Source organism: Lutjanus erythropterus, chromosome 24 (assembly GCF_056507025.1).
Source record: "Lutjanus erythropterus isolate fLutEry1 chromosome 24, fLutEry1.hap2, whole genome shotgun sequence".
NCBI classification, from domain to species: domain Eukaryota; kingdom Metazoa; phylum Chordata; class Actinopteri; order Lutjaniformes; family Lutjanidae; genus Lutjanus; species Lutjanus erythropterus.
The window spans coordinates 981,277-1,000,260 of NC_139340.1; the positions used below are offsets into that span (position 1 = coordinate 981,277).

Consider the following 18,984-nt stretch of genomic DNA (forward strand, 5'->3'; position numbering starts at 1 on the left):
TTTTTACTCCACTACATTTACCTGACAGCTACAGTTACTAGTTACTGACAGGGAGCATTTTACTGCATAGTGGGTACTTTTACTTTTCATACTGATAACAGCTGATAATGTTTACATACTTTTACTGAAGTAAGGTTTTAAATGCAAGACTTTTACTTGTAGTGGAGTATTTTCAGTGTGGTATTAGTATTTTTACTGAATGATATGAATATTTTATCCAGCACAGCTCACCTGTCTAAAGATCATCTGGTCTCGGTGTGAGGCTGAGGTCCACTGTCTCATGTTCTCCACAGAGAGTTTATCATCTTCCTCTGATTGTTGTTGCTTTATGATGTCAGCTGATCAGGTTCTTTAACTCTCAGCTTCTCTTCGTTCTCTCAAAACACATTGTTTATAGTGACTTCGGGGATTTCATGACTCCATTGTACCATTCTGCGCACCACCAATCTCCTATCTCTTGTACTGACAGGGTCCAACTGCGCATGTACAAATTATAGCGAGAGTATTTATTTTTATTATTCTTTTTTTAATTAACTAAATTCTAAACAACAAGATCAAGATCTCGTGAGGGAACATAAAGATACTTAATATCAAAATACTAGACATAGGAAACTAAACTAGATGATTTAAATGATAATATAAAATACAAAGCAACAAATAAAAAATAAAGGGCTTTGAGTAAATGGAAGATAAATAAAGATAGGGTATTGAGCAGACACAGCACATAGGGGAAGGCGTTCATGCAGACCACTGGAAATTGTTATCCCAGTAAAAAAGAAACTCTTGTCCGTAACTGTCAACAGTTCCATGGAGCGCCACATTTAGGGAGGTGGCCTATTGGAAAGAAGGTTCATTGGACTGTGGGGGGATTTAAGGGGACAATTTTAAAGTCAAACATCAAAACAACAACAAAAAAGAGACATCTCTACAAATCTTTCTTGCTATTTTACAAGAATGCATTTTTAAGGGATGCAAAAAGCAACTTAAATTCATTGACAAAACAACTGAAAGAGAGCTTACTATTTTTCCACTTACTGCAATATGATATTTACCCATAAGAATTATTATATTATTCATGTCAGAAATGAAACGTCAACAGGTAAGTTTAAAAACACTTGTATTGACTGTTTAACTCAACAGGGGGAAAAAAAAACACTTATCACAATCAACAATAATTTTTTTCTTAACAGAATTATTCACAGTTTGACCAGCAGCCAGTGAAGAAAAGAAGAAAAAAAAACCCACTATTGTTAATGGCCTTTAGTTCTAAATATGTTTAGGATCCCCTCTTAGGTTATCCTACGCTAATATTAGCCCTAGGGTTATGCTTTTTCACCACAATGAGTATTGTATTTTTTGACAATGTACCCTTTAAACTGAGATGGATGTCTCAAAATACCTTTTAAAGTGCTTCATCAAAGTACCACTAAAAGTAAGATACCAATTTACAAACACTTCAACAAACACTTCAATCAAATACAAATTCGACACAATAAAATTTCAGAATGCCCTTTGTGTCCTTTAATAATCCAGTGAAAGGATTGAAAAAAGAAATCCTTATGTGTTATGGCAAAACTTAGTCCCACCAGGACGATGATGAAAACAACAGTTTTCTCAGGTTCGTCTCAACAATCAGCTCGACTCTACCACCACTGTTGCAGCGCAGAGAAGCAGCAGCACAAGTTCACACTCTTGAAACACACCAGTCCAACTTCAACAGGGAGAAAGAAAAAGACCCGGCCTGCAAGAGGCCACAAGAAAAATTACATATCCACCCTTTAAACATTAACACACGTATCCAGGATCTTAAACTCTTTAAATTATGGCATCTCTCTCGCCACTTCTCCTTAATGTTCATTAAAACAACTATATGCATGACAACTAATCAGAAATAAACATTAAAATATTTTTCTGACAAATATTTCTGTACGAATTAGTTGTGGGGGGTCAGTTTAAAGCGCATGGCCTCATGCATGGCATGTACAGAAGTAACACAAGATCAATTCAGCCAAATTAGCATTTTCTTAATTATGTAACCGTTCACAACAGGTCGAACCCAGCTAATTCACTCACAAAATTACCAATCAAATTCACTCACCGGAAAAGTTCAAGCACACGCTCCAAACTTGTGAAGGAGCACGGCTCACAAACTCCAGGTTTTTGTCCAAGTTTTTCCTTCAGCTCAACGGCGGCACGATGTCCAAATTTAAACTGATGAACTGCCAAAAAAAGTTATGGGCTCTGTCAAATTACGAAGTACGAAACTGTGCAAAAATAACTACAGAAAAAATAACAGTAAAACGGTACCAAACAAACAGATGAACAAAGTTGGGATCAGCTGGAAAATGCCGCAGCATCAGCACCTTGAGAGAGCTCAGCGGCATACATGCAGTATAAGTGTATACTGGTGTTGTACGCAGTAAGCAGTATGCAGTTTGTTGTTTCGAATACAGCCCAAGTTTCATGAGTGGGTCATATTTACTTATATTTTTGCTACAGGCCATTTAAAAATGGCTGTAGTTTAGACACCTCTGTACTACACCAAGATGCGTGTTGTGTTTTCTGACATTATTAAGTCAGTATGTTCAAAGTGTATTGTATATTGCACAAAATCTCAATGACAAATTTTATTCTGGCTGTTCTGATTATCATATTGATCCTTTAAGCTTTTATTTTTAATGCATTAATTAGGAATTTTTATCATTTTATCACTTTTTTTGTTTTTGAGAGAGAGAGAGAGAGAGAGAGAGAGAGAGAGAGAGAGAGGTTGAGTTACTATATAACGTCCTGTTACTTTTGACAATTGAATGCTTAATTCTGATGGATCAGTTGATTGGTTATTTTAAAGCTAAGTAGCCTATATGACTGTATGCTCTAAGTAGAGTAGTAGAGAAAAAGGTGGCAAGTAAGAAGGAGGATCAAAGGCAAGGTAAGTACAGAAGTAATAATCTGTCAGAAATGTATCCTTTGAAAATTGGGGTAATTGTTTCAACAGGGTCCCAGATACAGTTTTAATGACAAAGCCAGATTTTCTGACACACTGAAGCAACTGTAGCCCTTCAGACAGTCAGTGACACACATTTTTCCACAATTTCGCCTAAATTATATCTCTTTCTTTTAGTGTTGTGGCATCTAGGAACATCAGGGATACAAAACACAGAAACTGGAACACTCACAGGACTCTAAGGATTCAGGAAATGTGTAATATACCCATCCTATTTCATTGTGAGATGTTGTTGTGAGCCATAAATTAGAAGAATGACTTTGGCAGAAATCTCTCACATATAATCTCTCGTTTCAAGTAGTTTCGAGTAGCCTGTAATTAGTATGTGACAGGGCTGAAAAAAAATCAAATGTTATTTGTAACAATATACTTTGGAGAAGGGTAATTTTACATTTATTTTAAATAAATTATTATAACTTTAAAATGTTTTCTATGTTTCATAAAACATTGAAAAAAAATAATCCAAATGTACAAAATGAAGAACAACACACTTCACTCACTCGCGCAGTGATTCTGTAAGCACACACTAGTCACAATATTTCACGCTTTCAACTTCGACCAGTGCGGTTGACTGTCCATCAAGGTAAGCATTTTATCTGAACTTAAATAGCTATAATACCTTTTAGAATGTTAACATGTTGAACACTATACGTTAAGGCTACAGATAAATACAACTGTTATATTTGTTCCAGCAGGTAAAGTTGCTTCAGTGTTTGTCAGAAAGATTCCCAGGTGGGCTTAAATGAAAGCCAAGACGGTCCCCTTTAAAATTATACCAAACTCAATATTATAAAATATAGAAAAATGTCCAAGCCATGAGCCTAAACCAGGATATGCACCAGCGTCTAAAATGCAGTTTACTTGAGGGGGTGGTTCACTTTATGAGCTGGTTACTGTGACACAGCTGCCACTCAGAAATGTCTATCATACCAAAATATCATCTACAGACATGGACATTTTCATAAATTAATACTACGTTTTGCCACCTTGAGTGGTACCAGAATCTGGTCTGGCCCATGGACTAAGTACTGCCCTGCTGTGTCCGCCTCCCCCACAGACTGATGTTTTAATTGGTGTAAATTATTTAATAAAGATGAACTAATATTTTTCTAAAGACAGTGGTGTGGTTGTCATTTTCTCAGCCTCTTACCTAGTCGAACAGGTCCACCGCTTTTGTTAAAAACCAGCTACAACATATTTTTATTACAGTACTTTGTTGCGTGTGATGTCTCGAGAGGCTATTTTGTTGGTGGCTCTGCTACTCTGCTAATGTTAGAACAAATTCTGTCCCAGTCAGGACAAATGGGAGCTGAAGTGCACTGTATGCAAAGCTGGCATGTATGTTTCCTCGTCAAAAGTTCACATGAAGACAGAAAAAAAAAAAAAAAAAAAAAAAAAAACTTAAAGATTGAAGTAATATTTTCTGTTTGTTAAAGTAGTATCTCTGTGGGGCTACTGTTTACCATTTGCATTATTACAATGAAAAGACAGTAAGAGATATTTTGTTAAAATGATTTTCTAATACAGAAGAGGTGTTATTTCTATCATTATTTCATTCCAGAGATTTCAATTTTTTTTTTGGTTATAGAGCGAGATTATTTTGTTGTTTAACTGAATTTTCTATCCATACAGAGGAGGCATACTTTAAATATATTAAAGTTAAGTGAACTTTGAGTATCATTTAAGTATCTTGAGGCAGAGCCGAGTGTCCTCTGTTTTGGAAATTAATATATGGTCACCCTATTAACATTATAAATTCAAGATGTTGGGAATTGTTGGGAAAATCTTTATTGATATGTTATCAATAAACAGGGGTTTAGGAGCAATGTCCAGAACAGAAGAGCCCAACAACTTATCCCAGAAAAGGGCAATTCTTGTCTCTGTGTCTTACTGTGGTTGGTCTGATGGATTTTAGATCATGTTTTTCAGTTCTTGAGTGGTCTGATATGGTTAAATTAACACAATCTGTGTATCCAAAGATATCAACAAGTTGCTGTACCAAATTATGAGATATAATGACATGATAAAACTAAAGAAGACATTGATCCACCTTTTTAAATAATTAAAATGTGCTGTACTTTTATGTATATAACAGAATGAATGGCCCAGTAGAAAATAATGAAAAAGAGATGCCCAAAAGAGCACGAAACTCACCGAAGAAGTTGTTATTTTTCTACACAGCTTAGCTAATTTTTAAAGTGATTGTTATTTTTAACTTACTTGGACTTTGTAATAACCTGTATACTGTATACCTGATGAAGGTCGTTTGGACCGAAATGTCGGATATTCAATAAATCACTAGAAAGCGAGACAGTGTGCGGGAGTCTGCTATCTTTTTTCAAATTGAATTTTTCCTCCGACGCACCTGTCAGACATTTCAGGTGTGCAGAGACCTTCTCAACATTGTTTGAACACTGTAATAACCAAAATCTTCGACAGTCTCTGGTCTCTTATCACTGGGATTATTTTTATCACTATATTGGCAGCTTGAGGCACAAATATGGATTTACAGGATTTTTTAAAGAAATGTCAAGAGAAGGGAGCGTAACCCTCACTTGAAAATGTGTACGTTTTAGTGACAGAATTTTGCAACTCTATTGGTCAAATTATCACTACATTTGGGGCTGGGAGACTGATTTAAAAATGTTATTTCAATTCTCTCATCAAACTTTAACAATAAACAATAAACTTTTTTTTTTCCATTATAGGCATGAAATTGCAAATTGGTCTCTAATTGTTGTTACCTGCAGAAACTCTGTTGCCACCTGACTTCAGATTTTAGAATTAAATTCTTGAAAATGTATTGACAATTTTATTGAACTGTTTCAGCAGACATTATTTTAAAAAAATCAATTTGAGACAAAGTAAGACCAGGTGACAAAAACATCAAGAACAGAAATAGGCTAAATACAGTAAAATGCTGAAATATAAATACAATATTTTCATCTAACAACTAAGGTTGTCACAATACTAGAATTTCCAACTCGATACCGATACCCAGGAAAATACTCGATACTTGACACCATTTTCGATACCGCGGCAAAAAACTAAGAGGCATGACATTTTTTTAAAATAAAGATCATAACAGTAACATCAATGACAACAACAACAAAAGAAATCCTCCCAAAATAAATAACATCCAGAAACAGGTGGTCAATACTGTATTTCTGGTGAATTGGCTCCATATTTTCATTGCTGATCAAATAGAGTTGATAATTTAGGCTCAGGATGCCCGTTTCTGTGTACCTCACTATGTTATCAGAGAACTCAGGGTTACGTAAGTAACATTTCCTCAGCTTCAATCTGTGACTTTAAGAGAAACAGCGAGGGCTCTTTGCCTGCTGGACGCTGCCTGCACAGTGCGTGTCCGTCGCACCCGTCACACGTACTCGACAGGTGTTGTGGTGTTGCGTGCTGTCAGTATCGATACTCTTGCAAATTAGTATCATATCCGGATACGGCATTTAAGTATCAATACCCATCTCCCCCACATCTTTGAAAACCTTGTGCCTGTGAATATATAAAAAATGCTGTAAATAAACCCTCTAAAATTTTGCCACCTCTACTCTGACTACATCAAATGTTTGGTTGTCGTGTTATGTAACAATGCCAAAAAACAATTTTTAATGTTGACCTCTGACATGAAAAAGAGTGATGGACAGTTAAAGATCTTCATCGGACTGATTCACGCTGTTGAACTCACATCCACATCGGCTCACATCATCTGCAGAATAAACACAAATGATTTAACTGATCATTAACTAAAATCATTCTTTATATAATTTTCCATGTAAAAACATGAGCTGCTCTTGAAGCGAATAATGCAGTCTAACAGCAGTGTGAGACAGCTGCTATCTGCTGCCACTAGATGGCGTCATAAAGCTGCAGTAAAGTGAAGAGCAGGACCATTTATGTTCACTGACATTGATTGATTTGACTTTCTGAAGTATCACTACTAATAATAATATCAATAATAATAATTCCAAAAAAGGGTGCTGTGTAAAACAGACAAAAAGTACAATGATTTGCAAATGCTTTTTGAGTTGTATTTGATTGAATAAAGCACAAAGACGATATTTTATGTTCAAACAGATTAACTGAGAAACAAGCTTTTTTGCAAATATCCAGTTACTCACTTTTCAAAAACATTGGGACAAGATTTGCTCAAAAAACACCTTTAAGATGTAAAATAAAAAAACAGACTAAGACATAAAATGTCTCCATACTTACTGTCTGGTGTAATTCCAGTCAACATATGCTGCCATCCAGTAAACATCTTTTTCAGGGACAACCTTGTTTACTCCAGCAAGACAACACCAAGACACATTCTATGTTACAACAGCAGAGCTTCTTAGTAAAAGAGTGCAGTACAAGACTAGCCTCCTTGTAATCCAGACTTATCTCCACTGAAAAGGTGTAATGCTTTATGAAGTGCACAATATGACTCTGCACTGACACCTTCAGTTGTATATCAAGTAATGGGAAAGAAGTTTGCTTTCAAAACTTCAACAGTTAGTGTTCTCAATTCCTAAATGCTGATTAAGTGTTGTCAAAAGACAAGGTGATGTAATTGTTATGTTCTGCCAAAGACCTGGACCCCGGATGCAGAGACTGAGTCAGAAAGAGTTTTCAAAAGTGTTTATTTACCCACACGGGACAAAAAGGTAACAAAAGGCGAGGGCAGGTGCTGGCAGTGGTCGGCTGGCTGGCGTGGCAGGTGAAGCAGGTAAAAGCCGAGCAGGCGACAGCTCTGGAGCACGTGAGCTGCATGAACGGCTGGAAGGTACACTGGTGCTGCACAGAAACACAGACGAATTAGAGTCCCAAAAACACAAGAAATCCACGGGTGCACAACAGATGAGCTGCCACTACTTTACCGACTGAGACGGCATAATCCTGCATAGGAGTGGTGTCTTGACCAGGCTTATATAGCAGGAGAATGAGTAGATGAGCACCAGGTGTGTCTCATTGAGATGAACCAGCCAATCACTGCCGCCGCTGCACACACACTCTGCCCTGGAGAGAAAGGACGGGGAAGGGGAGACAGGGAAAAACACAAAACATGCCCAACAAAGACCAAAAAATCCTACAACCATGACAGTAACACAGCGATAAACATGCCCGTCCCAACTTTTTTGATGCGTGTTGCAGGCATCAAATTCATAAGGAGCATATACTTTAAAAAAAACAACAGCCGTTAATTTAATTAGTTTGCACATTAAACATCTTGTCAACTTAATTAAAGAAAAAAAAAAGCATTTGGAAATTATTCTGTTTTTATTTACATTTTACAGTGTCCCAACTTCTTTGGAATAGGGGATTGTTAACAAGGAATAAAAACAATAAATATAAAGAATAGGAACAAAATAAACAAGAAGCAGCCTACACTGTTGAATTTACACCATTGCACATAGGAAATATTGATATTGTACTCCCTGTAATCTCCATCTGTGATGAGGCGGACGATTGCAGAATCATCAGAGAACTTTTGCTGGTAGTAGAAGTGTAGAGGGTGAAGAGGTAAGGATCCAGGACTGTTCCCTGTGGTTCCCGTGGTGCAGAGTCCCTGGCACTGGTACAATGCAGGGCTGCACTTTCCAGTTTCAATATACCTTAGTGTTCTACAAAGCTTTCTAAGGTTTCTTAGCAAAGGAACTTTTTTTCCTATTAGTGTTTCCCAGACCATCCCTTAGCAGGTGCCCTTTAGGAAGAGCTGCGAAGGTACATCGTAAGCTGTAAGCTGTAAGCTGTCTTTTGCTGCAGTGCCTGCATCGATTAATCACTTATAAAGGCTCATAAATGATGTTTTAACATAGCAAGTGTTCATAATCATTTTACCTCAATCTAATACTATAACAAAGGAAATTTTGCCTACCAAAGATCATCTGCTTAATCTATTTAAGAGTTGTGGTGGAAAATCTGAAAATGAAAACAGGCACGAAGACCAAGATTGTCTTTGTGGTGTTTTAATAGAGCTTTGCAAAGGATCAGTACACAATCACACAGAGTGTAAAAGGAACTGATAATGAGTCAAGAATGTAAATCTGTCTTATAGGGTTAAGAGATGAAAGAGGTTGGGTCAGGATGGACCTGAAGTGCTTATTGGGAGAGTCAGGATGTGATTGTGTTATCAGAAGTTCTTCTTCCAAAGAGAGAACAACTGTGTGTTCAAGGACGAGTAACCAGTTAGTGCCTGACAGAACATGAGAAATAACTATGAGGAACAATAGTGACCAGTTCAGCATATAATTTTCCTATAGTCTAAAAAATATAAACCAGAATCATTTGGGACATATAAGCTACAGTCTGAGACTTCTTGAAAGGCCTGGTCTCAGGCTCAGTCTGGGGCACATGAGACTATAACTTAACCAGACAGCCAGAAAAGCCATATCCTGCAGTTAGCTCCATTACATAAAAGTAAAAAGCCACAGTTTTTCAGAAATCGGAGAGATGGAGAGATCCTATATTTTATTAGACTGCCATCATGACAAGAATTGAGAGATTAAATGGCAAAATTCTCACGATGTGTTATGCACATAAACAAACTTTTCAGATTTAATTTTCATGAAGTTAAAAAATGTTGTGAGTGTCTGTGATTTGCGCAAGTAGCCAGTGTTTCCAACTTGGCGACATTCTCGCTAAATCTGACTTTCCAAATCCTCTTGGCGACTTTTTTTGTCACAAGTGACTAGCGACAAATTTGGTGACTTTTTCTGGCATTATTGGAGACTGTGACATGAAAGCACATATCGTTCTGCAGTTGCTGTCCTCAGCGAGCAGCGGGTGCTGCTGTGAGCCCCTCCCCCTTCCAAAAGCACTCACAAGAGGTCAGTCTTATAGCAGTCGCAACAGTCACAGTGTAAACTGTACTGCAACCATCCATTTGAAAAGCACAATGCTGGTTTAATAAAGCTAAAACTGTGACACAGTGAACGAAGCACATCATTAAGGGACAGTGGTTCAGTTTGCCCTTCGACCTTTCAGAGGGTATATCTTAGCTAAAAAGACTCTTTGAAACAGCCCATAAACATAAGGTATAACTTACGATGCACGTATCACTAAGGAGGCTCTGGGAATCGGAGCCCAGGATGTTTCACAGCTGTGGCACTCCCCCCAGCTTCAGGCTCAGGTTGAAGATGTGCTCAACTATGCCGCACAGCTGGTCTGCTCAGGACTTGGGAAGCCTGGAGCTGAACACCATCCATCTTCTCAGTAATGACATGTCACACCGTGCTTGAACACTTCAGTTTTAATGCTTTTTTTTTTATTTTATTTTAGATGTAATGCTCTTTTAAAAGTTTGTGTGTCTGGATGTTTAGTTTAGAACTGATCTGTCTTTTAATCTGTGCCTTAATTACCCCTGCGTCAACAGTCACAGCAGCCGGTGGGCATTATCTGATATTACCATTGCTGGTATTTTTCTATGAAAAGAGACATTAATCCATTCATCCAAGAAAAAGTAATTATAATGCTGCAGTGGCTAGAAAGTTAAAAAGTGCACCACATCCAATACTGCTGATGCAGCTCTGTGGTGACAGACAGGTCTGACCTTGCAAGACAACAACATGCTGCACACTGTTGCTTCAGTACTAATAATCTAATCATCCTGTTGTATCTGCAAGATAACTTGTAAACCACTGGCAGTCATTCCATTCAAGACCAGCAGAGGCTAGTTCATCCATTAAGAGTATATGACCAACTGTGTCAAGGACTTAAGACAGGTCAGTGAACAAGGCAGCACAATGTTGTCCATTGTCAAGAGTACATATAATATCATTTTGAACTAGAAATGCAGCTGATATAATACCATGACCAGATCTGAAACTAGACTGAAAAGTATTTAAAATGCAACTGCTGTTTAAGAATTAATGAAGCCAAGTAAGATACAGAGATAAGATACAGATACAGTTTAAGAGTTTTGGCTTGACGGGATAGCTTCGAAATTGGGCAGTAATTGCGCAATAATTTAAATCTCTAAGATCTCCCTTTTATGAAGTGGAAACACATGAGCAGATTTCCAAAGTGTTATGTTCTTCACTTACATCAACAGCCATAAAATAATGAGCTGAACCATGACATGCAGTTTACATGACTTTATTGTTCAAGTGCAAGTTCAATCACATAGGTATCAGTCCACTGGCACATCACTTGAGTTATTATACAGGTACACTGACCACTGTGTCAATTAACAAAAAGTAGTTCATTTTCAAAGTATGTAAATAAGCTGCTGCCTCCCGGGTTACAGTGCTGGGGGAGGGGGTAAGAGAGGTGTATGAGGGGGCAATGGCCCTGCTGAATATGGACCCAGGCTTCCCTGCTGTGCTCATGGGGGTAGGGTGGTCAAACTTGTTGAAAAACAAATTCAGCTCATTCACACATTCCAGGATTACCTCTGCAGCAGGGATCTTCCAACACCCCCATACCCTCACCTTCAGTTTCTTCTCAGCTCCATCTAAACAGTCTTGACCACTTGAATGTCCCCTGCCATAAAAGCCCTCTTCTTTATGTTAAACAAGCCTTAATGTCATGAATGATCCAAGGCTTGTTCTTAGGAAAGCAGCATACTCACAGAGCCTGATGTAATCTGTAATGCATTGTGAGAGTCCATCTGTGTCCTCATTGTGGACCCTGTCAAACAAGTCCATCAGCTTATTCTCAACTTCCACTGCTAAACAGTCATGCAGTCCTTGCTGCAGCAGTTATCTGTGGTTGTGGCACCAGATCCATAAGGTTACACATGATAAAAAGGAAGGAATGATGTCCAACATCATTATTTTCTTAATGTTATGGTGCCAAAAAAATAAAATAAAGATTGTTCGAGGGTCTCAAATGTTGAGTCAAAGTTGGTTCTAAAGTTGCATCATCGTTTTACCCCCGTCTGTGTCCTTATCACTGCAGGTAAATCCTGTGGTGGCGCTGCCACTTGTTCCAGTCCACAGTTCTAGTAGTGAAGACAGGAACCTTTCAAAACAAGTACAGTGAAACAAAAAAAAACCCATTAAAAATAAATAATAATTATAATATAGAATGGATTGTATAGAAACTATAAAAGCGCAATTCAATCTCTCTTCTATCAAATTACTTCTCAAAACTTATCTTTAACAAAAAAGCATTTAATTAATGCTCCCTCCAATTCTGTTTGATTTTGATCATATCCAATCTGTTTTATTATTATAACTGTTGTTCTTATCTTTATTGCTTAGTGTTTAATAAGGTATTTATTATTTTAAGTGTGATTTTATTTGCTTCAGTCCTGAAATGTATTAATCCTGGTTCAGTCATGTAAAGCAATTGACTGTGACTTTATTTTGGAAAGTGCTGTATAGATACAGTTTTAGTTATTATTATTTTGCATACACAGTACACAGCTGGTGTTGTAATTAAACTAATAGTGCCATACCATCCCAGGAAAAAGGACAAAGTGTTCAGGACAGCAGCAAGTCAGGGAGGATAGTATATATAAAAGTAATATACAGCCATCAGAGTAACAGTGCACTTTGGAATACTTTAGTATTATGGAATTATACTTAGACTTGTCTATATCACATAATACAGACAACTCTAACTACATATCTGTATCTAATACACAAGTAACAATAAATCAACGTTTTACTTATTTTATCAATTTGTATTATTTACTGTTACTTTTTGTAAGATTTATATATTTACCCAAGTAAAGGACACAGGTATTTTACTGATCTTAATTCTTAACACCGAGATATGGGCCGTAAATAGGTTTGCTCACTTTTATTTTGAAAATCAGCAAAAAAGTGTCACCGGAAGACAATGAAGTGACCGTAGCTAATATGCTAACTTTTTCCGTATCACGTGCGTTACCACTAGATACAGTCGGAGTGAGCGAGCAGAGCCTGTATATCTGGATAACCTTGTCGAAGTGGACTTCGTGTAAACTCTCGGGATGTTTTAGCTCAGACTTATCTCCTGTTAGCAAGGATGCTAAAAGACGTTAGCGTAGCTTGCTGGCAGGAAGTAGACGCAGACGGAACGAACTCGGCCTCACAGTGTGCGTCGGAGTAGCTTCAAAAGAAGCAAGTATTTTTCACGGCCCCCAAATCTACAAATGTCCAGATAGAGCTGTCTAAATAGACTCTGTGCTGTTGACTTTATTTGAAAATGTTTAACATTTGAATTCATCATAGTGTTCTACGAGGCTAGTTAAGTTAACTTAGCTTGCTAGCTGGAAAAAGACGGGCGCGACCGTGGTGAAATTTAGCAACACAGCGCGCATCAGGGGGATCAAACTGTTTTTAACGGAGTTTTGCTGGAGGAAAAAATGTCTCAAACGCTGAAGGCTTTTATCAACCAGCGACTAAGTGCGGCTGCTGAAGAGATTTTCGAGCTGTTTGAAAGAACAATAGCAGAGTACGAGGATGAACTGTGCCGTCAACGCCAACTACTGGACGGTGATTTCAGGCCTGAACTTTGGTTACAAAGAGGAGGTTTGTACACTTTGATTGTTTTTCTCACTTTTAATTGCTGGGAAACTCACAGTAGTGGGTGAAGCATTCAGCTCCTTTAGTGAGTATGTAATATAAATAAGCCACTGAAACTATTTCTCCACAAGTAAAAGCACTGCCTTCGAGACGTTATTCGGCATGCAACAGCTATCAGCAAAGTGGACTTTAAATATGGGAAGTAACAGTAAACATTGTGTAGTAAGATAGTTCCTGTCAATATTATATACGATGTTTTTAGGATAAATAATCCTGCTGCATTAATATGTTGCATTTCAGTGCTGTTGATTTTTAAAGCTGAGCTAACATTATCTGTACTATATATTACTGAGAATTTACTCTTTAGTAATGCATCATTTTCTCTAAGATCATCATGTATTTTCACCGGCGCTGTCCAGTGTGAACCACTTATCTCTTAAAAGTCAACTTTTCATGAGCTAAGAAGAACAGCTTTGTACCAATGCATTTAACAAGCAACAGTTTATTTAACTGAAGAAGTAGGGGTGGGTGTTGGTATTGGCTGAATCCCAACTAACTATCTACTGTAACCATTGAAACTTTTCTAGTCAAAAGTAGCATGTATTCAATCCTTTCAGTACCCAGATCAAGAAAAAAAATTGACTACTTGTAGTGTTTTGCTTCAGCTGAGAAAAAACAGCCCAGTTTCCAGTTTTGTGATAATGCATTTAATAACAATAGGCTAGCCCAATTAGCTTAAGAAATAGGTAGGGGTGGTTATACTTATTCACTACCATAGGCTTTCAAAGTGGAAGAGGAGCCTTCTCTTGGGGGCTCTGAACAATTTCAGGGGTACCCCAGTGAATGGAAATGAAATAGCCAGAATATTGCATTAGTTATTATATTACTTATCAAAAGGAGATCACAAAGAATAGCCTAAATGTGCATGATTTAGATAAAGAGATGGTTCAGAGAGACAGCAGTTTGAGGTAATTTTAGTGGTTACTTTATCAGAAGCCAGAAACTAATAAAGATAGACCATTTTTTTATTTGATGTAATGTGAAGTTAAGTCAAGTAGCAAAATTAGGCTCAAGGGTTGATTGTGTTTGGGATCACACAGCATAATCATGAACCCAGGAATTTAGGGAGACTAGGGCAGTGGGATCCACGCCCTGCACTTTGTCTGAGGGGAGGGCCACTGAAAACTACTGCTTTATGGTATTGATTGAAATCACCCAGTTTCAGGTACCACTGAAACTTCAGCTTTTGATGGAGTTGTGTGTCGAAATGCCACTCAAATGTTCTAAAGTTTGTATATACATATGCACAAAATGTAGACAGATTATTCCAGGATTACATCCATTCACATGATAAGCACAGAAAATAAGAAAATTATGTATCGTACACTGTTGATATAGGTATCACTTAAAGGGTACTGATGTTGGTACACAGGTATTGTAATTTTTTGTTATCAATAGCCAACTCTAGAAATAGTAAAATGTTCTCAGCCCTTAAAGGGACACATCATCCTTAAGTTTAACACAAACTTTCAAAATTAACCCATTTGGACATGCAAGGTTTTCAGTGGACAGTGAGAATATGACAAATTGTAATCTGAAAAGTAAGTAGTAACTAAAACTGAAAAATTTAGTGGGGTACAAAATACCATATTTTCCTCAATGGTGTAGTGGTTTATCTGTGAAAAGCTACAAAACGTGAAAATATATATATATAAAAAAGTTCAAGTATTGCAAATTTGTTTTGAAGTACTGCACTTGGTTACATTCCATCCACCACTGGAAACATTGTCATTATTGTCATATGCACAATAATTGCAGTGAAATGGCCAATGGCAGGGAAATTTTTAATTCTCAGCTCTCCAAAATGCACTTGCATCCAAGAGTTACTCAGTCAATGGCACAGCGGTTCACTCACATTTTGAAATGGTGACCCACAGAGGCCCCCACAAATGCAAATCATTTTTTCCAAATGAACATATATATTTGACATTAACTAAAAAAAACTTTTTTGGCCTAGTTGGCATGTATGAAAATTATGTCTGTATTGCTTCTAGTCTAAGAAACTAGCTATAAATATGCATAAAGCAGATTTCAATGCATCTCAAGCTATTTGACAACATAGTGATATATTTTTTAAGACTGTATAGTGAGAAATTCAAGCTCTGACTTGTCACATGTAGCCCAATCATGTAGTATCATATAGTTAATCATATAGTTGACTAATTGGGCACATCCCTAGTACATACTGGTAAATACAGATTATGCAGCTTGTGACAGACGATAAGTCCTTTACTCCAAAGGGTAGAAGCAGTGGTGGTGATAAAATAAGTTTGTTTTATTATCGATCTTGGTTGGGTAGGTGTCTCTGCAGTTTACACACAATGCTGTTCTGACAGTTGTCCACCGACCCATGTCTACGGTCAGGTCAAGGTCACAGCAGGCCAAGCATGATGTCCCTCTCTTCAGCGACACTTTACTGCTCTTGCACCTCAGCACACTCCTTCTGACACAAAGGAGCAGAAGTGCTTCTCCAAACTCCCTCCAAATGTTCAAGTCCCTCATCCTCTGATACTTGTCACTGACTTAAATAACAAAAAAAAAAAAAAGCAGTCAGGCGTAGAATGCACATGTTACCATCAAATTAACCTTCACTATTCACTCACTCTGCTCTTCTGTCCTGTGTGGCTGGGGGCTGATGTAGTGATTTGTGCAAGTACTTTGACATAGTGTCATTCAATTTGCAACCAAGTAAGTATTCAGTATGTTGAACATTATTTGTTCATAATCAGTCATATTACTAACACAGCCTATTACTCAATAATAAAGTACATGAAGTTTACATGTATCCCTCCAGCCCCAGGAAATAATGGATTAAGAAGTGCTTTTTGAACATAGCGACCAACCAATTGACAAGCTGACCAGAAGATGTCAGCCCCACATGATATGCTTATATTTTGTTTTTATTTGAATGACTTCCAAATTTATTATACAAAATATGCAACATTTCTAAACATGTTTAAAATGTTGTGTTAGTAGTTTAAATGTCTTCCAAGAATGACATTTTTGTAAAACATTTATATGTATATCATTCTCCACAGACGTCCAGCTGCTGTTGGTGAGTAAAGATGAAGATCCCCCTGAACAGCAGGAGTGGAGCCCCAGTCTGGACCATGAGGAACCACCAGAGCTTCCAGACATTAAAGAGGAACAGGACCTGGAGGAGGAGACTGATATCAACAAGTTAACATTCACTCCTGTCCCTGTGAAAAGTGAAGAAGACGATGAAGAGAAACCTCAGTCCTCACAGCTTCATCAAATACAAACTGAACACATAAAAACAGAAAGTGATGGAGAGGACTGTGGAGGGCCAGAAACAGCCAGGGACTCCGACCCAGACACACATTTGCAACTTTATTCTGATGACAAGTCTTCAGACTTTTCTGAACCTGAGACAAAAGTCAGTCAGAAGCGTAGTGAACTTCAGTCAGGCTTAAACTTTGTGAAAAAAATCCGTGTGTATAATGCTAGCAGGAGGTCATTTAGCTGCTCTGAGTGTGGTAAACGATTCAGCCAAAAGTCAAATCTGAAAACGCACATGAGAACTCACACAGGAGAGAAACCATTTAGTTGCCCAATTTGCAATAAAAGATACACACAAAAAATAAATCTAACACACCATATGGCACTCCACACAGGGGAGAAGCGATATAGCTGCAGTATTTGTAGCAAAAGATTTACTCGGCCTTATCAGCTCAAAAAACATCAGTGTGATGGTCCTCAGTCCTTACAATTTCATGAAAGCCAAAATGAAGAGAACAGAGTTGTAGAGCATTTGAAAACAGAAGCTGATGGAGAGTACTGTGAAGGACCAGAACCAGCCACAAGCTTCAGTCAAGATAGTCATTCACATTCAGCTACTCATGAAGAACATGTAAAAACAGAAGCTGATGGAGAGGACTGTGGAGGATCAGAACCAGCCAAGAACTTAAATCCAGATAGTAATTTACAACCAGCTGCTCGTGAGCCCTTCAGTTGTTCTGTCTGTGGTAAAGCGTTTGCTCTACGGGCACGAATGACGCGACACATGAAAACCCACACAGGGGAGAGACCATACGGTTGCTCAATCTGCGGTAGAAGATTCGCACATAGCTCAGTTTTGACCAAACACTTAAGAGTTCATACAGGAGAAAAACCTTTTGGTTGTCTTGTCTGTGGAAGAAGATTCGCTCGAAGCTCCACTTTGACTTCACACTTGAGAATTCATACAGGAGAAAAACCTTTTACATGCTCAATTTGTAAAGCAAGTTTCAGCTTCAGAAGTAATTATTCTTTGCACATGAGAATGCACACTGGGGAGAAACCTTTTAGTTGCTCAGTTTGCGGCAAGGAATTTGCTCGAAAAGCGCATCTGAGACAGCACTCAACTGTCCACACCGGAGAGAAACCATTTAGCTGTTCACTTTGTGGTAAACGATTTGCACAAAAAACAAATATGAAACAACACATGTTTATCCACACTCGAGGTAAACCAACTGGTTGTTCAATTTGTGGTAAAGGGAATGAAGAAAGGTGCAGGGAACATTCTGACTCCACTGAGGCAGTTGTTTATTGCATGACTTAACTTGCAAACCATTGAGTTCTGTTTTGTGAACTCCTTCACATTTCCACAATCTACTAGGTATTCACACCTATGTATGAACTTAATCCACAGACCCAACTTTCAGCTATCATTGCCTGAACCCCAGATCACCCTATTGTTAACTCCCTTTTGGTCTATTTTCTCCTTGTCTTCAGGATCTTTGATCTCCATGTGTCTGCAGGAGCTGTGGTTCCTATTTTTAAGGATAGCCACTCAAGAGCTTGCCTGGTTAAAACATTTGCTTTTTCTTTTTTTTAAGGGAGGGACAGGGGCTGTCTCATAGCCAATTGTTGTCCTGAAAAGATTTTTTTCCTCTCTCCCATATTTAAAAAACCTCTTGCTTTACAGCAAGGGAAACACACTACCTCAAATATAGAAGGCTTTTATGTCACAATGTTGTGATGGGAGAGAGCTCAGTGGTAAATGACTGTCAGCCATTGCTGATATCCATCAGCCCAACCCTAGGACGGATTGTAGTTAGTGTGCAAAAAGTTGTGGCAGCCAGTCCCTTGTTCACCACCACTCACCTCAACACAAGCCTAGGAAAAACATTGCGAGGATGGCATGACTGACTGACTGAGTGTGTCAGATCCCTGATTGTCATTGTACAAGCTTACTACAGTGACGAAAGATTTTTTTTCCTTCAAATCAGGAGAGACTGTTTGTTTTATATTTTACTAGTTATGTATTTTTGTTTTGTCTTTATCAAGAAGGACCAAGTATGCTAAGAAAGACACAAACTGAACACACTTTCTTGAATTGTTTTGTTTATTGAAAAGCCGTGCCTCTGTTCTTCTTAATACATTCTTGAATGGTTGAAATGCAAAATTGTGTTGATGATCTCCCTTGTTTCAGGTGTGTACTTTATCTTAAGGTTGTACGAGCTG

General features: G+C 37.9%; 1 protein-coding gene across 1 annotated transcript; it reads left to right on the plus strand.

The window, feature by feature from the left end:
- The first annotated feature begins 12,812 nt into the window (after positions 1 to 12,812).
- On the plus strand, positions 12,813 to 18,360 carry LOC146304463 (uncharacterized). The gene is made up of 2 exons (XM_084713549.1): positions 12,813 to 13,464; positions 16,557 to 18,360. Exons 1-2 carry the CDS (start codon positions 13,299 to 13,301, stop codon positions 18,077 to 18,079), a joined length of 1,689 nt encoding a protein of 562 aa, XP_084569675.1. The 5' UTR covers positions 12,813 to 13,298; the 3' UTR covers positions 18,080 to 18,360.
- Positions 18,361 to 18,984: the final 624 nt, after the last annotated feature.

Excerpts from the sequence above, each read along its gene's own strand:
- LOC146304463 (XM_084713549.1), top strand. The coding sequence starts at position 13,299 with ATGTCTCAAACGCTGAAGGCTTTTATCAACCAGCGACTAAGTGCGGCT. Across the intron at positions 13,465-16,556 it reads ACTTTGGTTACAAAGAGGAG|ACGTCCAGCTGCTGTTGGTG; the intron begins GTTTGTACACTT and ends CATTCTCCACAG.